Source organism: Schistocerca gregaria, chromosome 4, assembly GCF_023897955.1.
Source record: "Schistocerca gregaria isolate iqSchGreg1 chromosome 4, iqSchGreg1.2, whole genome shotgun sequence".
In the NCBI taxonomy this organism is placed as follows: Eukaryota; Metazoa; Arthropoda; class Insecta; order Orthoptera; family Acrididae; genus Schistocerca; species Schistocerca gregaria.
This window is the reverse complement of record NC_064923.1, coordinates 392,413,749-392,436,074: the sequence shown is the minus strand read 5'-3', so window position 1 is coordinate 392,436,074 and position 22,326 is coordinate 392,413,749. Positions and strand designations below refer to the sequence as shown.

General features: G+C 41.4%; 2 protein-coding genes across 2 annotated transcripts in view; both read right to left on the bottom strand.

The window, feature by feature from the left end:
• Positions 1 to 20,693, bottom strand: part of LOC126267006 (zinc finger protein 629-like) — a 493,507-nt gene extending 472,814 nt beyond the window's left edge. Inside the window, exon 1 of the mRNA XM_049971770.1 lies at positions 20,636 to 20,693. The gene's annotated coding sequence lies outside the window, so the exon portion shown is untranslated. The remainder of the gene's footprint in view (positions 1 to 20,635) is intronic.
• The window catches only part of LOC126267739 (homeobox protein Hox-D9-like), a 58,450-nt gene extending 37,474 nt beyond the window's left edge, over positions 1 to 20,976 (bottom strand). The window contains exon 1 of the mRNA XM_049973042.1: positions 20,636 to 20,976. Coding sequence (XP_049828999.1) covers positions 20,636 to 20,976 — 341 coding nt within the window. The remainder of the gene's footprint in view (positions 1 to 20,635) is intronic.
• Between the last annotated feature and the right edge of the window lie 1,350 nt (positions 20,977 to 22,326).

Sequence of the window (22,326 nt, the reverse complement as noted above, 5' to 3'; positions counted from 1 at the left end):
AACTGAAACTAACTTACGCTAAGGACAACACACACACTCGTGCACGAGGGAGGACTCGAACTTCCGACGGGGAGAGTCGCGCGAACCGTGGCAAGGCGAAATAGACCGCACGGCTACACAGCGCGTCGTGATTAAAGTGCTAGTTCTGTTTGACAAGAACGGTGTTTTCTAAACCCGTGTTGATTGTGTCTCAATAGACCGTTCTCTTCGAGGTAATGCATGATGTTCGTATACGTTCCAAAATCCTGCTGCATATCGACGTTGATGGTATAGGCCTGTAATTTAGTGAGTTACTCCTACTACTTTTCTTGAATATTGTTGTGATCTGCGCTACTTTCCTGTCTTTGGCTACTGATCTTTCGTCGAGCGGACGGTTGTATATGATTGTTAAGTCTGGAACTATTGTATCAGCATACTCTGAAAGGAACTTAACTTATATACTCTCTGGACCGGAAGACTTTGTTTTTTAAGTTATTTAAGTAGTTTCACTACTCCGAGGATATCTACTTCTACGTTCCTCATGTCGACCGATTTGTCTAGCATTAGTGCTTTCCAGCTTATTTACAACTAACATGCGTACAAGTTTACACGTACTGTTCTGATTATTTACGTGTACATTATTTTCTCCAAAGGAGGACGAGCCTGATTACTGGGAAGTCGCGATGCAGGTTTTGCTAACTTGTCCATAAGATTGCTCTGTGGTATCATATTTACGTTTCCCAATGACAGAACGTGCTACGAATCAACGGCAGACCCGTTCATTACTCAGCTCTATTCAGAGACGTACAGTACAATACAATGGAGAAATACCGGTACGGCATTTCCTGGTCGCTGGTTTGGAAGGGCAGATCCTATTCCACGACCTGCGAGGTCACCTGACCTGAATGCCGTTGATTATTTTGTATGGGAATATCTAAAGTCACTTGTATGTGAGAACCCAGTGGATACGGAGATGGAATTAGTGGCCTGAATTGTAGCTGCTTGTGATGTGATTCGAAACACACCAATGTTATTTGTTAGGGTACGTCATAATCTTGTTCGCGGGTGTCTTGCTTGCATTGTGGTTGGTGATCATCAGTTTCAGCACATTTCGTAAAATACAGTACAAATGCTATGTTCAAGTTTCAGTTGTCTTCTTGTCAATTGAAAAGGCACGCAGGCATGGTTGGATCAGATGGTTTTAAGTTTATCCGTGATATTACAACAGTTTTCCCGGTGTCAATTAGCCGAGCATTAATTGTAAATTCACTGAGTTTTCTTAGAACAATACGCGCTCCAGTGACTAAGCCCTGTTTGGCGTTGAGGTTTCTTATCAACATGACGATTGTGTTTTTCTTCATTCTAAGTTTATATGGCTGGAATCCTGACGGATTTAATGAGTGTAAGAATTCTACAGGCTGATAGAATTGGTTGTCAGTCCACTTGTCGAACTGAACAGAGTGACAAGTGTAGGAAATCTTTCCATTTTCCTCCACAATGTTCTTCACATTCTTCATTTATTATAGTGCAATCTTGATTTTTAACGCACACTATTGATGTGTTGGTATATTCCTTCACGTATTTGGCACTAATAGCTTTGATGACAATAGGTAAATCACAGTTCAAGGCGACAATGATAAATATGTTTACCTTTTCGGAAGGTATATTCGTTTAGAGAAGTCAACTTGTACACTGGGCAGAGGGGTGTGCAAAACTACGAGGAAACATTAAGACTCAAAGACCAAGACCAGGGTGCTCGATTTACAAAGGGCTGTATTGCCCAACCTGACCACAAAAGAAGAACTGAATAAATAGAAGAAAGTTTCAGGAGCCGGATTACATTCAGCGTGAAAATATATCAATGACAAGTTTCGCTGATGACATTGCGAACTTCTGGAAAAGTGAAGGAGTACTGAATGGAATGATCAGTCGCCTAACCACGGAATATGAACTGAGATACCAAAGAAAGGCGGGAATAGTGAGGAAGAGCAGAAATGAGATCAGGGACAAACTTAACATCAAAATTGGTATCCACATACTAGACAGAGTGGAACACATGATGGTCGAAGCAAGGAGTATACAAGAAACAGACTAGCATAGGCAAAGAGGACATTCCTCGTTAAAACAAGTCTACCTGTATCAAACATAGACCTTAATTTGGGGAACAAGTTTCTCAGAATATACGCCTGTGGCACAAAATATATGGAAGTGAATTATGGACTGAAGGATATCTGCAAAAGAAGAGAATCGAAACGTTTGAGAACCGACGTTACAGAAAAATAGTAAAATTTGAGAAGACCTATAAAATAAGACGAGGAAAGGAACAGGCAGCTTGTATATGCATCCATTCTTTCGCAGTTGTGGGTGTCATGTACACAAGGACAGATATTATTCTTGTTTGCAACTCAATTTTTGTTATTGTTTTTACCAGGAGTATTTCACCTACTCGTATTAGCCATCTTCACTGACTTTATATAAAAAAAAGAAAAGAAAAGAAAGAAAAAAGCAAGGGCAATAGTTGTATTGTGATGAATGGTGCCTTATGTGGCAGTACCTCGGTCTATCTTACTGTTTACACTACTTACAGTTACAAGATTGTGGTCTAGTACTTACTTATCTCTCCTATTCTTTATCCTCACCGATTGATTCTTGTTAAGCATTAGATGACCACAATACAAATTTTCAGTTAACTGCATACCAATATTTTACATTTGAGTGCACATGACCTTTCTTGCTGTGCGTTGCTTGCTTGCACGAAAAATTTATTGCTAAATCATAATCCCGTAATTGTAAATATTCTGCCAGGAAACATTACATACTTCACAATAACAAGTTTTTAGTTATAGAATCATCACTCTTATTCTTCGTGGAGCTGCTGAAATGCCGGATACGATGAGGTGAAAAACGATAATTAAAATTCGGTTGTGCGTGACGGATGACATGTTCTTCTTTATGTGATAAAACATCAGAATAATATGCGACAAATACAAAATAAAAAGTGGCAAAATGATAAAAGATGTGCTAAAGGGATTAGGGAGTAACTTCAGTGGAACTAGAGGGAGAAGTAGAGGGGAAAGATTGTGGAGGAGGACATAAACTAGAATATATGGAAAAAATAACTGGAGACATTAGGAGTATGTTCCACTTTGAGAGGAGGAGATTGTCACAACGTAACACCGCATAAAACGTGTCTGAAAACCGTTGTTTTTGTTGTTTTGGCTCTCCTTCCAAAGACTGGGTCGTTGCACCACTTCATGATAGTCTTCCCTGTGCGTTTCTTCATCTTTGCATAACTACTGCAACCTGCATCCATTTAGATCTGCAGTCTATAGTATAGTCTTGGACTCCCTTTACAACTGTAACCTCCACCCTTCCCCCATTGCAGAAGTATACTCTAAGGCAAAAAAGAGAAAAAAAAGAACTGACGTACCACGAAGCAATTATCCAAATGGGATGCAAATCATTGAATGTGGTGTACATATACAAACCAATGAATGCAATTTCTGTAAAATTGGATAATTTATCCAAGAAAAAGACCTGCATAAATCGAGCAAGTCAATAACGCATAGGGGCGCCGCCGGCCCTTTGGCTTTGATTGATGGAGGTTTTGGATGTCCTCCGGAGGGATATCGTGCCTAATTCTATTCAACTGGTGTCGTCAAAATCCCGAGATAGTTGGAAGGTCATGTCCATATTACCCTAAACGTTCCCAATGGGGGAGAGATTCGGCGACCTTGTTTCCAAAAGATTGTTCAAATGTGTGTGAAATCTTATGGGACTTAACTGCTAAGGTCATCAGTCCCTAAGCTTACACACTACTTAACTAAATTATCCTAAGGACAAACACACACACACCCATGCCCGAGGGAGGACTCGAACCTCCGTCGGGATCAGCGGCACAGTCCATGACTGCAGCGCCCCAGACCGCTCAGCTAATCCCGCGCAGCTCCTTGTTTCCACAGAAGGGGTTTGGGAAGCACGAAGAAAAGGAGTAGAAACTCTCGCAGTGTGCGGGCGGGAATTAACTTGCTGAAATTTAAGCCCTGCATGGCAACAAAACGGGACGTAGAATGTCGTCGACGAGCCGCTGTGCTGCAAGGGTGCTGCGGGTGACAACCTAAGGGATTCTGTTGTGAAAAGAATGGCACCCTAGAGCACCACTCCTGGTTATCGAGCCGTAGGGTGGCCGACCGTCAGGTTCGTATCCCACCTCTGTCCGTAGCATCTCCAGATAAGTCTTCGGTCTGGAATCTCATTCACTGTGGTGGTATTGTATTCAATGACAAGTTCCGCTTCAAACTGAGCCACGATGATCAGCGAAGATGTGCCTGGAGACGTCCGGACAGCAGTGGGATATTAACCTGACTGTCGCCCACCACACAGCCCGACAAATTGGTCCAAATGTCTCTGAGCACTACGGGACTTACCATCTGAGGTCATCAGTCCCTTAGAACTTGGAACTACTTAAACCTAACTAACCTAAGGACATCACACACATCCATGCCCGAGGCAGGATTCGAACCTGCGACCGTAGCAGCAGCACGGTTTCGGATTGAAGCGCCTACAACAGCTCGGCCACAGCGGCCCGCTACAGCCCGACAACCAAAAGGATCGTCTGGGGTGCCATTTCGTTTTGTTTTGACTGTTATATAGGGTTACACTACCGACAAATACTTCCATAAAGGGTTTTTGATACTTAAATGTATATTCGATATTAACAGGTTCTTCTTTTTAAATGATGAGAAAAAAGTGATACCTTATCTCTGCCAAAGCATTAGTATAGCTTCATGAATTACTCATTAAATTATTTTCCCTATAACTAGCTACAATAAGACTCTCTTTCGGTTTCTGACTGCTTCATTAAGTGCTTCCGTTAATTGATGATGTCCAGATGCCAGTGGAAATTGCTTTTGAGACACACTTCACACCTCTCAAAGACTTCAACAACTGAAGTGCAGCCTCAATCGCGATCGAAAATATTTAGAATAAATAGCGAGAAACGATATTAAATGAGATGACAAGTAAAATCAGTAGCGAGGAAGGCAAATCGAAGACAGACACAGCTTTGTTGGGGGGAGTCATCATGAGAAACTGCCGTGCATAGAAGATGCTGGTGCAAACAATTCTGCAGTATAGCTCCAATGCTTGAAGTCCTTGTCAAGGTGGCATGACAGCAGACAGGGTATTCAGAGAGGCGCTGCCAGAATGTTAACAAGCCATTGTAGCTCGTGCCAAAGTCTAATAGATGTGCTCAAGGAACTTCAGTGGTATTGTCGGCGGAAGTCGACTTGTCACCCATGTCACTCGCTCGTACGTGCCACATTTCTTTTAGATTCTCTACACTCAGGACATATTCGGTTACCAGTGACACCATCTTCGTTTTCGTGGACAGCTGTCCTCTAATTGGCAATATACCTTCATGTGTTTTATGTAACTTTTCACTAAAGGTTTGTCTGCTACTAATATTTTCAGCTAGATTTATAGAAATGTTTACTCGTCGACAGACAGCAAATTGGAACATATTCACGTTTCAACCCTCAAGTAAGATGAAGAATCATGTCAATTCACTCCCGAAAAAGAACAAAGTGCCGGTTGTGAATAGCGGTCAGAGAAACATCACCAAAACAGTACTCAAAACGCCAGCGACTGGTCTGCATCACGTTTCCATGCTCATACAACCTGTTTTTGCTAGTTTTTCTAAATTAGGAGCGTTGCCATTTCTCAGCCGGCTACAGATGATATTTTACAAAGGGTTATGAATAGCAACGTTGTGGCAACAGCTAGATAATAATCCAGGAAATGTTGATGCCATGATGCGCACGATAAATTATTTTTTAATGAAATTCGAGAGAGCCTGTAAGATTATTATGCGACTGGGATTCGTCTTTGCTTACGTCCAGTGGTATCGCTGTTGAAGAGTACGGAACAAGGTATTAGGAATGGAGTCTTAAGCAGTAAATACCCTAGCTTTTAACATGGATTTAAGAAGTGAGAAGTTATACAGGAAATGTAAGGAAAGGCGGAATGGGATCAGCCAGTTGTTGGGGGAGCATTACTTACCAACACTACATAAGTCATTCACGGATTGCTTTGTGAATTGACGATGTGTCTAAACTTCAGTTAAATTCGCGGGAGAGTGGAATCTATTGCTTGAATCGGCGAAAAAATGATAAAATACTACGGCGTGGTGAAAAGTAATGCCTCTCATTATTTTATGTGAAAACTTGTAAAACCTTTCAAATAAAACACATATAGTAACATTCTAATCTTTATTCATCATATCTACATGCTTATTTCTCTGCTGGTAACGAACACATTTCTTCCAACGAGTAACCAATTTTTTGATACCGTCGTTGTAGAATGTCTGACACCGTTGACGGGGCCACATCACCATCTCTACTTGCACCGCTTCGTCACTATCAAAATGAAGTTCTCGAAGGTGTTCTTTAAGTTTTGGAAACAGATGAAACTCGGATGGGACCAGGTCGGGAATGTGTGGAGGGTGATGTTCAGATGTGTGTGAATGCTTATGGGACTTAACTGCTAAGGTCTTCAGTCCCTAAGCTTACACACGACTTAATCTAAATTATCCTAAGGACAAACACACACACCCATGCCCGAGGGAGGACTCGAACCTCCGCCGGGACCAGCCGCACTGTCCATGACTGCAGCGCCCTAAGACCGCACGGCTAATCCCGAGCGGCGAGGGTGATGGAAGACAGTGAACCCAAGGCATCGGTTTATTGCAGATGTCCCAGCGCTCGTGTGTGGTCTTGCATTATCGTACTGAAGGAGAGGGTACAGCATGTGTGGACGAAGTTTTCGAATTCTAAACCCGATCACAGCACGCTGTTTCTCACGCACCGACATAGGTGGGTTACCCACAGCCATGTTACACGCTACAATTCGGAGCCCTGTAGCGGCAGAGACAGACACGAAAAATAAAGATGTAGAATGTTAGTAACGTTTGTTTTCTTAGAAACGTTTAAGAGCTTTCACTTATAAAATTTGAAGGCATTACTTTCAGTACGCCCTCTTTGTTAGGACTGCCCTTTCATTCGCGCCATGAACTGGAAACCTAACAAACTCAGGTCTACCGAAGAATGCGAATTGATGTGAGAATTATTTATTAAGAGTGAAACGTCCACTTTGAAAAATTATACAAGACTGTGCTTAAGCTGACACACAATAGTTTTTAGCGCAACGCAATCTGACTTTCAAACATCCCTACGAAAGAATGGCCCTGACTAACAATAACCTATACGTTTCACAAATCACTTACCTCCCAAAAATCTTCGTTACTCAAGCTACTGCAATACAGCGAGCGCCACTACTGCCAGCTAAATAAAAGATTCAAACTACTGAAGGCACTAACTACTGATAGGCATAGTTAGTAAATGAAAGATTTTAATACAGAACAAACAATGTATTTACCTTAATAGTCATAATATATATATCAGTTCGTGACACCAATTCTTACAAGAGGAAACATCAGATTCTCTTAAGATTAGAATTATACATAATGAGCAGAATGCTGTTTCCTTGTTGAACATATTGCTACCTGTATGTCGGTAGTTAGAGGATCCGGTTAGAGACGCCTTTACCTCCTACGTACGTATTTACGTATTAATTATATTCTTGTAACCTGAAACACGTTGAGTTCAGCAGACTATTTCTTCGGTAAAGGATTACAGTTAGTAAGTGCCCCCCTCTCCCCTCCGCCTTGGATTTTTCATGGTTGATGTGCAATGTGTGTACATAGTACGCACTAAAAAACTCCTCGGAGATTTGTCTATTATGTTCTGTAGGGTACAATTTTTTGTTATTTTGTAGATAAGTGCGTTAAATGTGGAGTGAATGTGAACTAAAACGTTGGATTCACAGGAAAATTAGAAATGATTGTACCCTTTACGAAGCAGGACTCACTTGTCGGCGTAATGTCGTGTATTAAATATGGAGGAAATGTTTTCAACTTCGAACATACTTTATTTCATATTCACATTAGTTGGCTTCTACAACTTTTCCTTCCAACCAACGTAGACCTCTGAGTATGACTCTGCCCTTTAGTATTGTTACAGTAATCCGGTAAAACTATAGAAGGTCCATCTTATTCTTCGGATTCACATTCTCAGGAATTATTGATTAGCATCTGATTTTGCCTGGCATCCAATGTGTTGCGTCAAGTCTCCGCACGTCCCGAAGAATGCTTTCCCTGCGACCTACTAGCGCATGCAAGTGCAGGGAAGTCATCGTAGTTGCCTCTTTTCGGCAAAATGAGCGCAACTAAAGACCTGTAAATTCAGATACATCCTCCGAAATTTCACGCGCGTTACCAAGTGGGAACATCCACTGTTCACATTATCATTGTGAACAACAAACGCCAAGATAGCAATCAACACAATTACTATTCATGTACATTAAGAAATAAGAGGCCACGAGGGTAAAAATCCCAAGCCCACTGCCCTAACAGCCATTATCATCGAAAGTTGCAGAGGATTTTTGCTGCAGCTCACTGTACAGAGCGGGAATGATCCGTCTACAAGCAAACAACTGTTTCCAACTTGCCCAGAAGCCGTTCATCAAAACGGATATTGACCATTTCTCACAAGGGGATCGCGATTACTCGTCATCACCGAACCCGTCAAAATTTATGGTGTATCCATGGCTTTGCTAGAAATGAAAGTGGTGAAGTAGGAGACCCAGACGGCCAAGCGTTTATTAAAAAAAATAGTACTTTTGGCTCGGGTCGGGCGATACATGAGCCATCTATGCTAACATGGTTCGCAAACATCAGCTGGCGCATAGAAAAGGATGCAAAACGGTGATCTGAGGATCATGAGGTTGAGTCCCCAATTCGAAATTTTTCTGTTTCAGTTTTTACGTCACTTGTTTAAATAAACAGAAGTAATGCTCAGTATAATGTATGTATTAATATTTTCTTAACAGGCATGCACAGAAAAGGTGAAAGAAAATTTGGCACTGCAAATAGATTTTCAGGAAGAGTATGTAACGAGTTCGTGAGAACTTCGTATGTAAAATTAGATTTTATTATTTTATAGCTGAAGATTTACACGTGATGGGTTGATAGGGTAAAACAGGGGAACGTATTGATCGGGTGTAGCTACCGAGGGCGGCTGAGAGATCAAAACAGATCAAAATGAAACCGACCAAAGTCCTGTAAGCCTTAATTACGAGTACAGTTGTAGTCTGAAATGGGTTATTCGTGGTAACGATCTATGTTCCTCTATGGGCTCTCACGCTGGTGAAAGATGGTCGGGTCTTTTATAAGCATTTTATGTAGTGGGCAAAATACATTGTGCGCGTCGCGATCTGTGAGCTCTAGAGATGGTAAGTATGCAGGGACGTAACGCAGCAGGGGCAAGGCGCGGCGTTGTGTGCGCGGTAGCACACGCTGGACGTGGCCGTTTGTACCTTGGTGACGCCCCTCGAAGGTGTCATGAACACTAGAATGAAAACGCTTAAGACAAATGAAGATTGTAAAAGACAAGTTGATGTATTTGAATTTATGAATTACAAATATTAGGATCTGTTTTCACAATTGATGTACACAGTTGAAAAAAAATATACAAAAGACGTATTCGTCAGTCAGTAGATGGAAGTAGTGACACTCTCTCTTACAGCATCACCTTGCCAGCAGCCGAAGTCAAGAGGAATAAGTTCGCGAACGGCAGTGGTAAGGGAGAACAAAACAAAAAAGCGACTGAATAGTGGAAGGTAACTTAGACCAGATTACACTGACAGATCCGCCACGTAGTGACAGCTTTACGGCCAGTTAGACACACACACACACACACACACACACACACACACACACACACACACACACACACACACACACACACACACAAAGGAAGGAAAACACGGCACAGTGATAAGTTTTCATGGATGCAAATACAAACGTCTCTTGGAAATTATTTGCAAATCGAAATTTTAATTTGCATTGCTTTCTCTTGCCTTTTATGAATATGTTAATAAATGCAATACAGTGAGCATTATTTCGATTTATTTGCGGCGAAAGTAACGTAAAACGTAAATATAGAAAAGAAAAAAAAATGTGTCCACATAGGGACTGGATTCCACCACCCTCGTGTTACAGTTCTGAATTTTCCCCTCTGCGACAACCGCTGCCTGGAAACCACAGTAGCACAGACGACTCTTGCTTTGACCCACCCGCGCCATAAATGCTATTGTTTTTTAAACGCTTGGCCGTCTGGAGTTATCAGTTCTGTCACTTCCATATATTGCCAAGTCCTGCATATATAACAAATTTGAACGAATTCGGTGATGACTGGTATGGGCGGTTCCCTTGTCGGATATTGGGAAAATAGTCATTTCCGTTTGTCTGTGGAATGATGGAAGAAGGACTTACGAAGTGACGAGTCTCGCTATTCGTTTTTGTCATCAGGTGGAAGTGAGTGCACCAGTAGATCTCTTCTGAACTGTACGTACTAAAGAGTCAAGGTGGCGGTGAAATTCCGTGGACGTCGTCGGAGTGTCTGGAGCTCCCATTTTCCCTTCGGTTCCGACTTCTCCATTTACTCTATGAGGAAATGAAGTTTTTAGATACTAGCAACTTCAGACAGGAAGGTAACTGTTTAGACTCTTCCCTTTTCTGGATCAGTACGATAAGCCAGCAGAACTAATCGTGTCGTTTTTAGAAACTCTGATGGATTTGCTGAAATAACATGCTCAGAGACCCGACATAATAGTTCAATTGGCTCCGAGCACTATGGGGCTTAACTTCTGAGGTCATCAGTCCCCTAGAACTTAGAACTACTTAAACCTAACTAACATAAGGACATCACACATATCCATGCCCGAGGCAGGATTCGAACCTGCGACCGTAGCGGTCGTGCAGTTCCAGACTGTAGCGCCTAGAACCGCTCGGCCACCCGGACGGCCCGACATAATGCCTATTAAACGTCTTTGTAATTACTTGTAGCGTAACAAAGGTGCCCACAGGCATTGCTCTGATTGCCTATCCTAGGCGATCACTGTACAATTGAGACCGTTGATGTATTTGTCTCCGAGACTGGTTGATACAGGGCTCTACTCTAGCCCATCCTGCCCGTGCCTCTTCCTCCCTGTGTAACTACTGCGAACTACATCTAAGTTATCTGTTCCCTATTGCTAGTGATGTATCCTAGTCGTTGAGTCGTAATGTATAGTTCATTGCTCCCCAATTGTATTAAGTACCACTCTATTAGTCACTCGACCTACTCTTCTGCAGCCTCACGTTTCTGTAGATTCTATTCCATTCTATATCTCTTCTTCAGAAAAGCTTTTCTTGCTTTTGCTGTTCTGCATGCTATACCATCTTTACTTCTGCTATCGTCAATTATTTTGTTGCCCAAACAGCAGAACTTGTTTACTACTTTTAGCCCCTCATTTCCTAATTTGATTCGCTCAGCCCCATCAGATTTAATTCAGCTACACTTCATTGCTCTTGTTATACTTTCCTTTTGATGTAGTTACAACATGATTTATGACTTCAGTATACCTCGTTGTCTAACAGAGAATAAACATGCTTCAGAAAAGCCAGAAGTGTTAGGATTTGCAGTCTGTAATAACTTACCGGAAAGGCTTGTCCTATGGACAAATACTGCAGAAGCAGTAACAGAAAGGTGCCGGAAACAGCATGCGCTCCACGGCTAATTTTTATGAAACAAATAATATAAATCCATACATATTATAGAAATCTATATTCAGTATGTGTGTGTGTGTGTGTGTGTGTGTGTGTGTTTTCCACATCTCCTCCTAAACGACTGGGCCGATTTCAACCAAACTTAGTAAATTTTGGAAATTTGTGGTAAGGTGTTACGGAACCAAACTGTTACACACTACTTAATCTTACTTAAACTAACTTACGCTAAGGACAACACACACACCCATGCCCGAGGAAGGACTCGAACCTCCGACGGGGGGAGCCGCTCGAACCGTGACAAGCCGCCTAAGACCGCTCGGCTACCCAGCGTTTCTCAGACTTAGAACACATATTCCTTACTGTCAGGCGACAGTGAGTGTGGGGGTTATAACCACCTATCTAGCAAAGCAGAGGACGTGAGGATCAAAAAGATGCTTAGCCCGATACACGTGAATTCCCAAAACTTACTCATCCAAAGTTTGGGGAGAGAGCACTTAGCTACTTGCAACAAACTTCACCCATAAATTCAAACCTTTAAGAATTCTTTTCTCGCTGACAACCCCTAGAAAACTAGGAAAATGTTAACCAGTTACTACTTTTGCACTAGTCATTTAGTAAAAGTGCCGCATGAGGCATGGCGTTATAATTTACTACTAATTGTATTCGCAACACATTTTACAGAAAGTAACACATATGTCACTGAATGTAGGTGCAAAATTTTACGACACGTGGTTCAAGATGACATCATGAGCAATAGCATGCGAGAAAACTGACGCATCATGCATGACGTTGAAATTTATTACTTCTTTGCTACTTACTCTACTAGGAATAAATTTCGCAGACAGTATCCACGTACACCGCTGCATATACCTACATATCATTGTACGACACATGGTTCATGAGGTATAACGTCATAAAGGGTGAAATGCGTGAAGCATTTTGCATGAAATTGAAATTTACTACTTCATTGTTGCTAGCTCCATTCGCAAGACATTTTGCAGACAGCATCGTCATGTGCTGCTGAATGTATCTCCGAACTTATATCACTGTACGACACGTAGTTCAAGAGATATTACGTCACAAACATGAAGCACACGGCCAAACGCTCTATGATACGGGCGTCGACGCACAGCTATAAATAAATACCTGAGCAACGTCGGATTTCTCCGCTAGTACTATTATAAAGTGCAGATTTATTTTCTTTTCTGTTGAATAATCATACAACAAACCCAAATATTTTCTTTTCCTGTGAATAATTACACAACAAGCGCAAGAAATAACATTCAGTTCCGTGTCAAGGCTAGTTGTTGAAGGATAGAAAAATTTATTTTTCCTGTTGAATCTAGGCAAATTTCGTGATTTTATTTAGTTACAGAATGTTGATGGAAATGAAATTATAGTCGTATCTTTTTTCAACAATAATGGATGAAAATCTGTCGGGCGCGAAGGATAACTGAAGGGTTTATCGTGAGCGTAAAAGGATACAGGTTCAAGACGACGACTCCGTGTAACTTCCTTGTATGTTTTGCTCTATTTATATTTTCATCCTTATTTTGATTAATGGAAATTAAATTGTATCTGCCGAACTCATACTAAATCTGAAACGTTGAGTAAAATGAAAATTTTAAACTTAAAGTATTCGAACATCTCACTGTACTCAGTTTCCGACGAGATCGACACAGCAGAGCCTAATTATAGGAAATAATTTTGTATTTTGAATGCGATCTAATATTAGCTTCAGCAACACGACTGATAAGACAAACACACGTTATTAGTTCTACTAGTGTAGTTCTATTCGTAGAAAAAAAATGAATGAGTGCTATACTGAGAAGTGCGTCATATCAAAATAATCGTTGATCTGCAAAGCAGAGAGACGGCTGCAAGAAAGTCGATTTTTATTAGATGCCTTTAACACACACACACACACACACACACACACACACACACACACACACACACACACTCAATTTAGGTACCAGAACTCATTGCAGTTGCCATGGTTCTTAGGTGACGTATGTTGATTGCAAGTCGGCACTGTCCCCTCTCGCGATAATATCCACTAGTCTCTTATTTCTCGAAGCAGACTTAATCTCCAAAGCGACAGTTTATTACCGATGCCATAGCATGGCAATGGAAAGCGTCACGGAGGGAGATGTCGGCCACCTAGAACTCCCCCCGTTGTTCCGAAAGAAATGCGCGCGTTCGTAATGGAGTCCTTTTACGCGCTAACCCAGTTTTAGCTGACACTCGTTTGAATGCTGCTTGAAGTTAATGCAGCGACTGGTATCAGATGAGCCACTTGCCGATGCTGGGAGGGCGAACGCCGGACCAACGAGCACGCATATTTTGAGATTTATCACGACGTGTCATACATAGGCAAACGTTGCAGCAGCAGTCCGTGTTTAACTTACACGCAACGCTGCTCCGCTGCTGAAGCTAAGGCCGGGTTCACACTTTGGGGCCAAGTTTGGCGCCAACGTGTGGATCGATGAAACAGCAATGGAACATATGTTGGTACGACTCCGCTACTTATCGGTATTGTGACCAAACATCAAAGGCCGTTATGCCAATATCGATACGCCGACTACGCATTTGTTCAAACGTTGTTTCTCTCTCTCTCTCTCTCTCTCTCTCTCTCTCTCTCTCTCTCTCTGCCTTTTAGAAACCGAGTTTGCTTGCTTATTCGTTCGTCCGTTTGTTCGTTCGTTCGCTCGTTCATCGTCGCGGCATTTATCTGCATGTTGAGTTTTTCGAAATATCTCAGGAAAGTGGAGCAATATCATTCACTTGCGAAATCGCAAATGCACCGGCCGCAATCTGTGGATCAGACATGTTTACGTACACGAATTCAAGTGAATGTTGGTTCCAATGTTTGGAACGCTATCCCATAAATATTGCCCAATGTTGGCGCCAGCGTTGGCATCATGTGTGGACGAAGGGTAAGAATTCAGCAATTCGCCTACGTGTTACTGCTATAACATTTCGTAGAGACTGGGATCGTAAAACGATTTCAATGTTTTCTACATATAACGCCAATATATAATAAGAACTTGAGAAAATAAAACACTATGTTAATTTGCAGGGTAATTCTCTCGAGTAAATATAAACTATGTAAGTAGGCTGTTTAGGTTTTTTTTATTGGTAACGCCATGTAGCGCTCTGTATGAAGATCACTGGCTGTGCTGTGCGCAGTCTGTGGCTGGTTGGCATTGTTGTATTACTCGCCATTGTAGTGTTGGGCAGCTGGATGTTAACAGCGCGTAGCGTTGCACAGTTAGAGGTGAGCCGCCAGCAGTGGTGGATGTGGGGAGAGAGATTGCGGAGCTTTGAAATTTGTAAGACTGGATGTCATGAACTGCTATATATATTATGACTATTAAGGTAAATACATTGTTTCTTCTCTATTAAAATCATTCATTTGCTAACTATGCCTATCAGTAGTTAGTGCCTTCCGTAGTTTGAATCTTTTATTTAGCTGGCAGTAGTGGCGCTCGCTGTATTGCAGTAGTTCGAGTAACGAAGATTTTTGTGAGGTAAGTGATTCGTGAAACGTATAGGTTAATGTTAGTAAGGGCCATTCTTTTGTAGGGATTTTTGAAAGTCACATTGCGTTGCGGTAAAATTATTGTGTCAGTTTAAGCACAATCTTGTATAATTGTTCAAAGGGGACGTTTCAACTAAAGCGTGCCCTATATCTTGTAGGAAAACAGAGAAAAACTATTTTTTCTGAACTATTAGCAACCTAAGTTAATATTCGAATATGTTCATATGTTCTACGAAGCGATATCACAGTGTTATTTTGACAACTGTCGTTATGATTTTTAATCAACTGTTATAGCCTGCTTATACGTAGCATTTACAGACTATATAGGCCTACATCTCTCGCTTAGTATGTTAATGTGCTATGTCACTGGTCGCACTGCTACATGCTGTCATAATAGCCAGCAGTAACCGAGTAAAGTATTTGATTTTTATCTCACTTTTTCAAACCAGATCCAATAAACAAGTCATAGTTGACAGTTCATCACGCTATGAGGATTCACCTTGGCACCATACAGATGGAATTCGAGCAACAATAACAAAAATAAATATCTCAGTCAAGATTAGTACATAATATACATTAAGAGCCACAGAAATAAACACGTTAGTGTTAATTGGATAAAAGATAGTATTACATGTCTTATGGCACTATCGCCTATGTCAGCAAACAGCACCTACATAGTATATCAGGGCAGAAATGCGTCATGTTGCACAACAGTAAAGAACTGTTTCCATGATAATCAACAGTCTCTCAATTACCTACTAAAGTGACACCAGACGGAATACAAAGTACTACCATCGTCATTAACCATTGCCATACACCAAATAACTCCTAAGTAACAAATGTCATACATTCAGTGAAATGCGGGAAAGAACGCGTTCGACGTCGCAGAGAGAAAGGAAGGGGGGCGTGTGACGTACTTTAAAGTAAAACTCATAGATACAATAGATTACGCAAATGCGATAAACATAATTTCATGATTACTCCTATTTAATGTAATCGAAAGTAATAGCTCGTTTCTCATCAGACTCCTTCCTTTATGAAGCTGCAATGTGCCACTAGTAATTGCTGAATCACTGCCGCAGAAATCTACCATAGTATATATATTTGTATTATGGGAACACACACATACTGATTTTTTTTAACTTATGAGATATGTCTCATCGCTAGGTAACTAGACCAGTTGTACACAAGGATACTTGAAAAGGCTCTACATCCTTACTGGATACTTTTCGACCATCACTGATGATTAAAATTAATGAATACTATTCACTGACAATACCATACACTTTCAACAAAGTACAATCTCTATTAATGCAATGTGCTCGGAGCCACGAACGTCAAGCGTTTGCTAGCGTAGGAAAAACTGCTATAACATAAGACTGCAATTTTTGCAATAATGATTCATTAGGGACTTGGGTTACAAAATTTCAGTTTTTTATAATGATGAAAGTCGCAATATAAAAAAAGGAATAAATTATCACAACGTTGAACTGCGACTAGTTAAAAATATTTGTTATTTAAGCCCGAAACTGTGTTTCTCAACGGAATTCTTTGAAATACTGCAAAGAATGACAAGATGTCAGTGTACTAAATATAAATGTTCTCTCAACATAACTGACTCACCAAGAAATAAGAAGACTGAAACCATTCTCACTTTCGCAGCTCCAAAGAAAGATAAACATAAAAGTTTTGCGGCAGAGTCCTGCGTAAAGAAATAGCTCAACTGTAACTTCCCATTTCGAGAAAGCACAGGGACAAGCGTGAAATGAGATGGATACCAGTCCTTGCAAGTGGTGTCACAGTAGGTCTGCTACAGCTGTAGAATTAGAATAATCAAACGGCGTAAAATTTGTTTTGATTCATAGGGACCGTACAAGGTGAAATTATTAATGTTCAGGGATGTGACAGAATCGATCATTCTAAGCAAAGACGCAAACTAGAGCAATGAGTACTTCTCCATCTGATCCTGTGAAGTAAACCTCTTTTACTGGAAGCTCTTTAATTTCCATATTTTAGGAGAAGATGATATGGATAAAAACAAGAAGAAACTGTCTGGTAAACATGGGCTCTAAAACGCATACCATAAGAGCTATGGACACGTGTTCAGTAGCCGGGAGGTGTTTCACAATAAAGTAGATGAATAAGTACTCACAGCTCAAAAGGTTTGCATTGCGGAACCCATGTTTACAAATTATTGCTTCGAGCGATCGTTCCTGTGATACCCCTGAATCTTGAACATTTGTACTGGGACACCTGACATAAGGAGTCAACAATAATTTGATACAGTTTCGTAGAAAACAAACAAACACACAAACACACAAACACACAAACACACACACACACACACACACACACAATGATGTCTTTGACGGTAAAATGAAACGTGTTAGAAACTAAACGCTATGTGCGCGGTTCGTGTGAACCGTAAACAGCTCTACGGAGACAACGCTTGGAACTTCGGAAAATTTTTCTTTTGTAAATCAAAACGCCTCTTTCGTCTTGCGATACAATCTTTCCTTTTCACACGCACTTCTCTTTTCATATTAAATGTGTCTTCAGTGAATTTAATTTAAATTTTATTTTTTTATATTATTGTGTACTGCCAAAATTTGCGTATCCTCTCATCTTGTCACAGATTACAATGTGTAGAAAAGCAGATTTTTGAAGGACACAGAACAAGAAACTGGTTTTCTTAAAAAAAATCCACAGTTGAAGATTTAATATAAAATAAGAAATGCGTCTCAAACGTAAATATTATACGGCAACAAGTAAAAGTGTCTGAACTTTCTCTAACGGATATTCACATACTTTTTATCGGAAATTGCCCGGTCAGCAAAACCTGTTGAGAAAGTTTGTTTTTGATTCTTAGTGACGAACAACTATTTTATTTGACTTCGAATGTTTTTCTCATATAAACAGCTGAGCAGAATTAAAAATGTGTAACAAATGACACATGAACGGGCGCGCGCACACACACACACACACACACACACACACACACACACACACACACACACGGGATGAATATCTGTCTTCTTGTCGTAGTGTCATGTTAATCAGATAAATTTGTCTTGCAGGACTAACAATCCAAAAGTCAGAGGTTCAAACCTCGGCAGGTCCAACGATTTTTATCTGTTACTTAGCACTTCGTTCACCCCTGGGAATATTTTTTAATGAGAAAAATGTCGAGTTGTACAGTGTCTCGGAATTCACGTCAAATATTGTTGGTATCCCTATAAATGGCTGGGTAATAATAGGTCAGAGGTCGGGGGAAGGCAACGGCATATTACGTGCAGTAGAACTACGCCTGGCAAAGCACAGTGTCGGTTAAACCAGCCTTGTGACAGCTTTAGCCTACTTTTACTAACAACACAGTGTATATGAAATGCTTCAGTTGAGACCTGTTACGCAATGACAGTAGCTACACGCTACACTTTTAATATGTGGAGGCAGCAGGTATTGATGGCGACTGAATACTGTGTGATATGTACGCCGGGGAAAAGTTTGTTGCCGCACAGAATGCTAAACATAAAAATTGTTTTCGTTTTGTAAATAAAAACCACCTTTTTCTTGCTGCAACATATTTTATTTCTTCCAGACCCGTTTCGCCTCCTACTTTTAGACGCCTTCAGTGGAATCTAGAACGACACAGTTTTGTTTTTACATGCGATATGTAGATTATAAAACAGTTCGCGTCTTGTTGTTTTACGTAAATAAGCGATTGCTTAAAGTTATTCGACTTTTTGGCCAGCCAAACTCTCGAATTACTTATTTTTCATAAGAAACAAGAAGTGAACAGTTTTATAATCTACAAATATCGCAGATAGAAACAAAACTGTGTCATTTTAGATTCCAGTGAAGATGCCTTAAAGTAAAAGGCGAAACGGCTCTGGAACAAAGAAAGTACACAGCAACAAGAATGAGGCGGTTTTTGTTTACCAAACGAAAATTTCTGACCTTGCTGCGGGCGATGGCCATGCAAATTAACTTGTTATAAAAATCGTGTAGTAGAAGCACGTACAAAATTCCTTGATAGTCAACTTAAATGCTGAGAAAGCATTAGGAAAGTCTTAAAATAAAACTCTTTGGAAGCTAAACCTTATATACAACGTCTCTACAAACCTGCAATAGATAGGGGAAATGAAATAGACTTTGGGAAGGCTTGTTTTGGTTGTTACTGACGGATACGTATCTTGCCTGACTTTGGTTTTACTATGTAAACAGTCCACTAGTTTTGGACTGGATTACGTAACAACGTCAACACAATCTCTGGCCTTCTCTCGTAGTGTCATATTACATATGGTGCCTCATATACCTTGCGCAACAAGTACGTCGTAAATCGTAAAAGCCTTTTATAAACCAAGCGATATGTGCGGAACCCGTATACACTTGCAGCAAGTCTACGGGGAGGATGATTGAAATACTGGAAAGTGCTTTGATGGTTAGTTGCAAACGCGTGTTTCATTTGACAGGAGTTTTTTTGTGTCAATAATTAAGCAGAATTACACAGAAGTACGTAACAACACATTTGTATTGTGTAACAATGATGTCATAACCTTATTTCGTCAATATTGGAGTGGGATTTGGAAATTACCAGTGTTTATGATATATAAAAAAAAATTAATTACCTGTCTTTCATTTCCTTGCACGACGCGTTTCGAGGGCTTACATGTTGATAAAATACATGATACTGAATGGTTCTTATATGTGTTAATGTACTGTTACGATATTTAATTCGCATGACCGTTTTCGAAATTAGTCGATTTCGCCTTCAGACGTGTTTGTAGTTGTATCCAATTGAACCAAAACGTTGACGTAACTTGTCGAAGATCAGTAATGCTGCTGTAAGCGTAAACACGCCATTTCTTACGTGCACGCAATATGAAGGCGAATCACGCAATAGGCGAAGATTCAAGCCTGCCCAACTAAGCGAGCTAGGAAGATCGAAAAATTCGTAGCTCACTTTAAGTACTTTAGTGTTTTTGTTCATAAAGATGAAATTCTGTAATTTTGAAATCGATCACGTGAATTAAATGGCATCAACGAAACAGGCGAATGAATTATCCAGTGCATTAATGGAAAACAGCTGAACCGTAGCAAGGTTCTCTGCACGAAGAATCATATCAAAACAAGTGTATGTGTATACGACGAAGTGCAACGTGTTTTTTGTTGGCACGTCTTCGAAAAGAAGCGAAATTCTTCTGATGACAATCAGTAAAAAAGGGGGGGGGGGGGGGGAGAAGAAAAAGAAAGATTCGTGTAAAGCTGTGGTGCACCTGGAAAAAAGCGTCGCGAAAGAAAAGTGACAGTTGTTTGGATTTCTCTTCCATAACAATAGCGTGTGCGTGACATGCTTCAGGTAAAGCTGCTTACGCGATGACAGCAGACGTAGAGCACAGGGCGGGGACAGCGAGAGGGAGAGGCGCGCGCCGCCCACGAGAGCCTACCTGTTGTGCTGCGGCGAGGAGCGCGCGCGGCGTGGGTCCGGTCGGCGGTGCGGCCGCGGCAGCACTGCGGCGCGCCGGGGTGCGGGCGGCCCGCCTCCCTCCCCCACCACCCGCCGGCCGGCGCTGCCGTCGCCGCCGCCGCTGCCCACTCCACCCCCCGCGGCTGCCCCTGCCGGCCACGGCACGCTGCGCCGCAGCACACGACACGCCGCCGCCAAAACAAATCCCCAGCCGCGACCGCGGCCGCCGCCTCTTCGACCGCCTGCCGCAGCTTTTGCCGATGTCGGGTTGCTGCGGTCGCGTCTTGTCCTGACGCGTAGTGCTGATGTCGCTGGCCGCATCACCTGTCTGAACGAACAGAGTCAGCACAGCTCAAACCCGTCTGCAAAAAGTGAAGCCAAAACACCGTCCATTGAGAACGCAGTTTTTCGCGACGACACTCTTTTGTAAAATACTGATTACCTGACCTTGTCTTCTTCTTCTTCTTCTTTTTCTTCTTCTTCTTTATCGTCGCCTTGTCCCACGTCACGTAGGGTCGGCGTTACTCTTCTGGATCCTTCTCCTCCATACTATAACCATTGCCTCTTCCTTCTTCCATCCTTTCTCCCTTAGGTTGCGAGGTGCCGAGGAGCAGTGTATTTAACACTAAATTCTTCTAGAATCTTCATATGAAATTAAGCCCCCCCTTTTCTAACTCCGACTTTTGCTGTTGCACATGGATTAACAAGAAACGCGAACTGACTGTAATCGACCCTGCAAGTGGAGTAGAAAAGAGTTTGGCACCTGCAATAATTTGATTGAATAGAAATTAATTAGATAAAGGAAAGTTTCATTAACGTAGTGAGAAATGAAAGGGTTGCTTTACCGATCCACGGAATGATAGTTCTTCACAAAATAACAATTTGATTTATTATGACTAAACTCAAAAGAATGATCAAAACACATGAAACATTTACAATACGTCAAATAGGATATTCAAATAAATGTTGTGAAGGTGAAGTTGTCCATAAACTAGCTTGTGACGTTTATGACCAAGTGGTATGTGGTGCTAATTCCTTGCAACTCAAATCTGAAGAGAAACACCCAGCCAACCCAACGTTAATTGCTGCTACAGTAGTGAGAACTCAGACAATGAACATCCAAGACAGAACCACGTAAGAAAAGACTGGAACAGGCCTGAGCTCTTATTATCACAGAGCAAAATTCCCTAATCTGCCGGTGCTGCGGACATACATTACCAAGCTGTCTTCTTAACTGCAAGGACACGATCTGCCGTACCGGAGGCGATGGCTGGTTGCTTCGACGTCCCGTCATGGTGATGATAATGTGGCGAGTATAGGGCGAAACAAATTCTCCTGGTCTGGTTGTTCCAGACTAAAGACTTCCTAGCAACAAAAATATGCCTCAGAGGAAGACGAAAAAGGCTCGCTACACAAGCACTGAAGGTACAGTGAGTGGTTTTAACAAGAGAAGTCACACAGTGACTCCTATACAGTCAACTTTAGCCAAAACTGCTCAAGACGGACAACATAGGCCGCTTGTACACAGAATTCTCAATTACCAACTGTACTCGGAAAGTTACGTTGAAGTGGAAACTTCAGCAACTTCTTCAAACAGTTACATGTAAATGAAAGTATATTACACAGCTAACAGAAGGCAGGCTGTCCATAGTAGCGAGAGCTCAGTCTTGT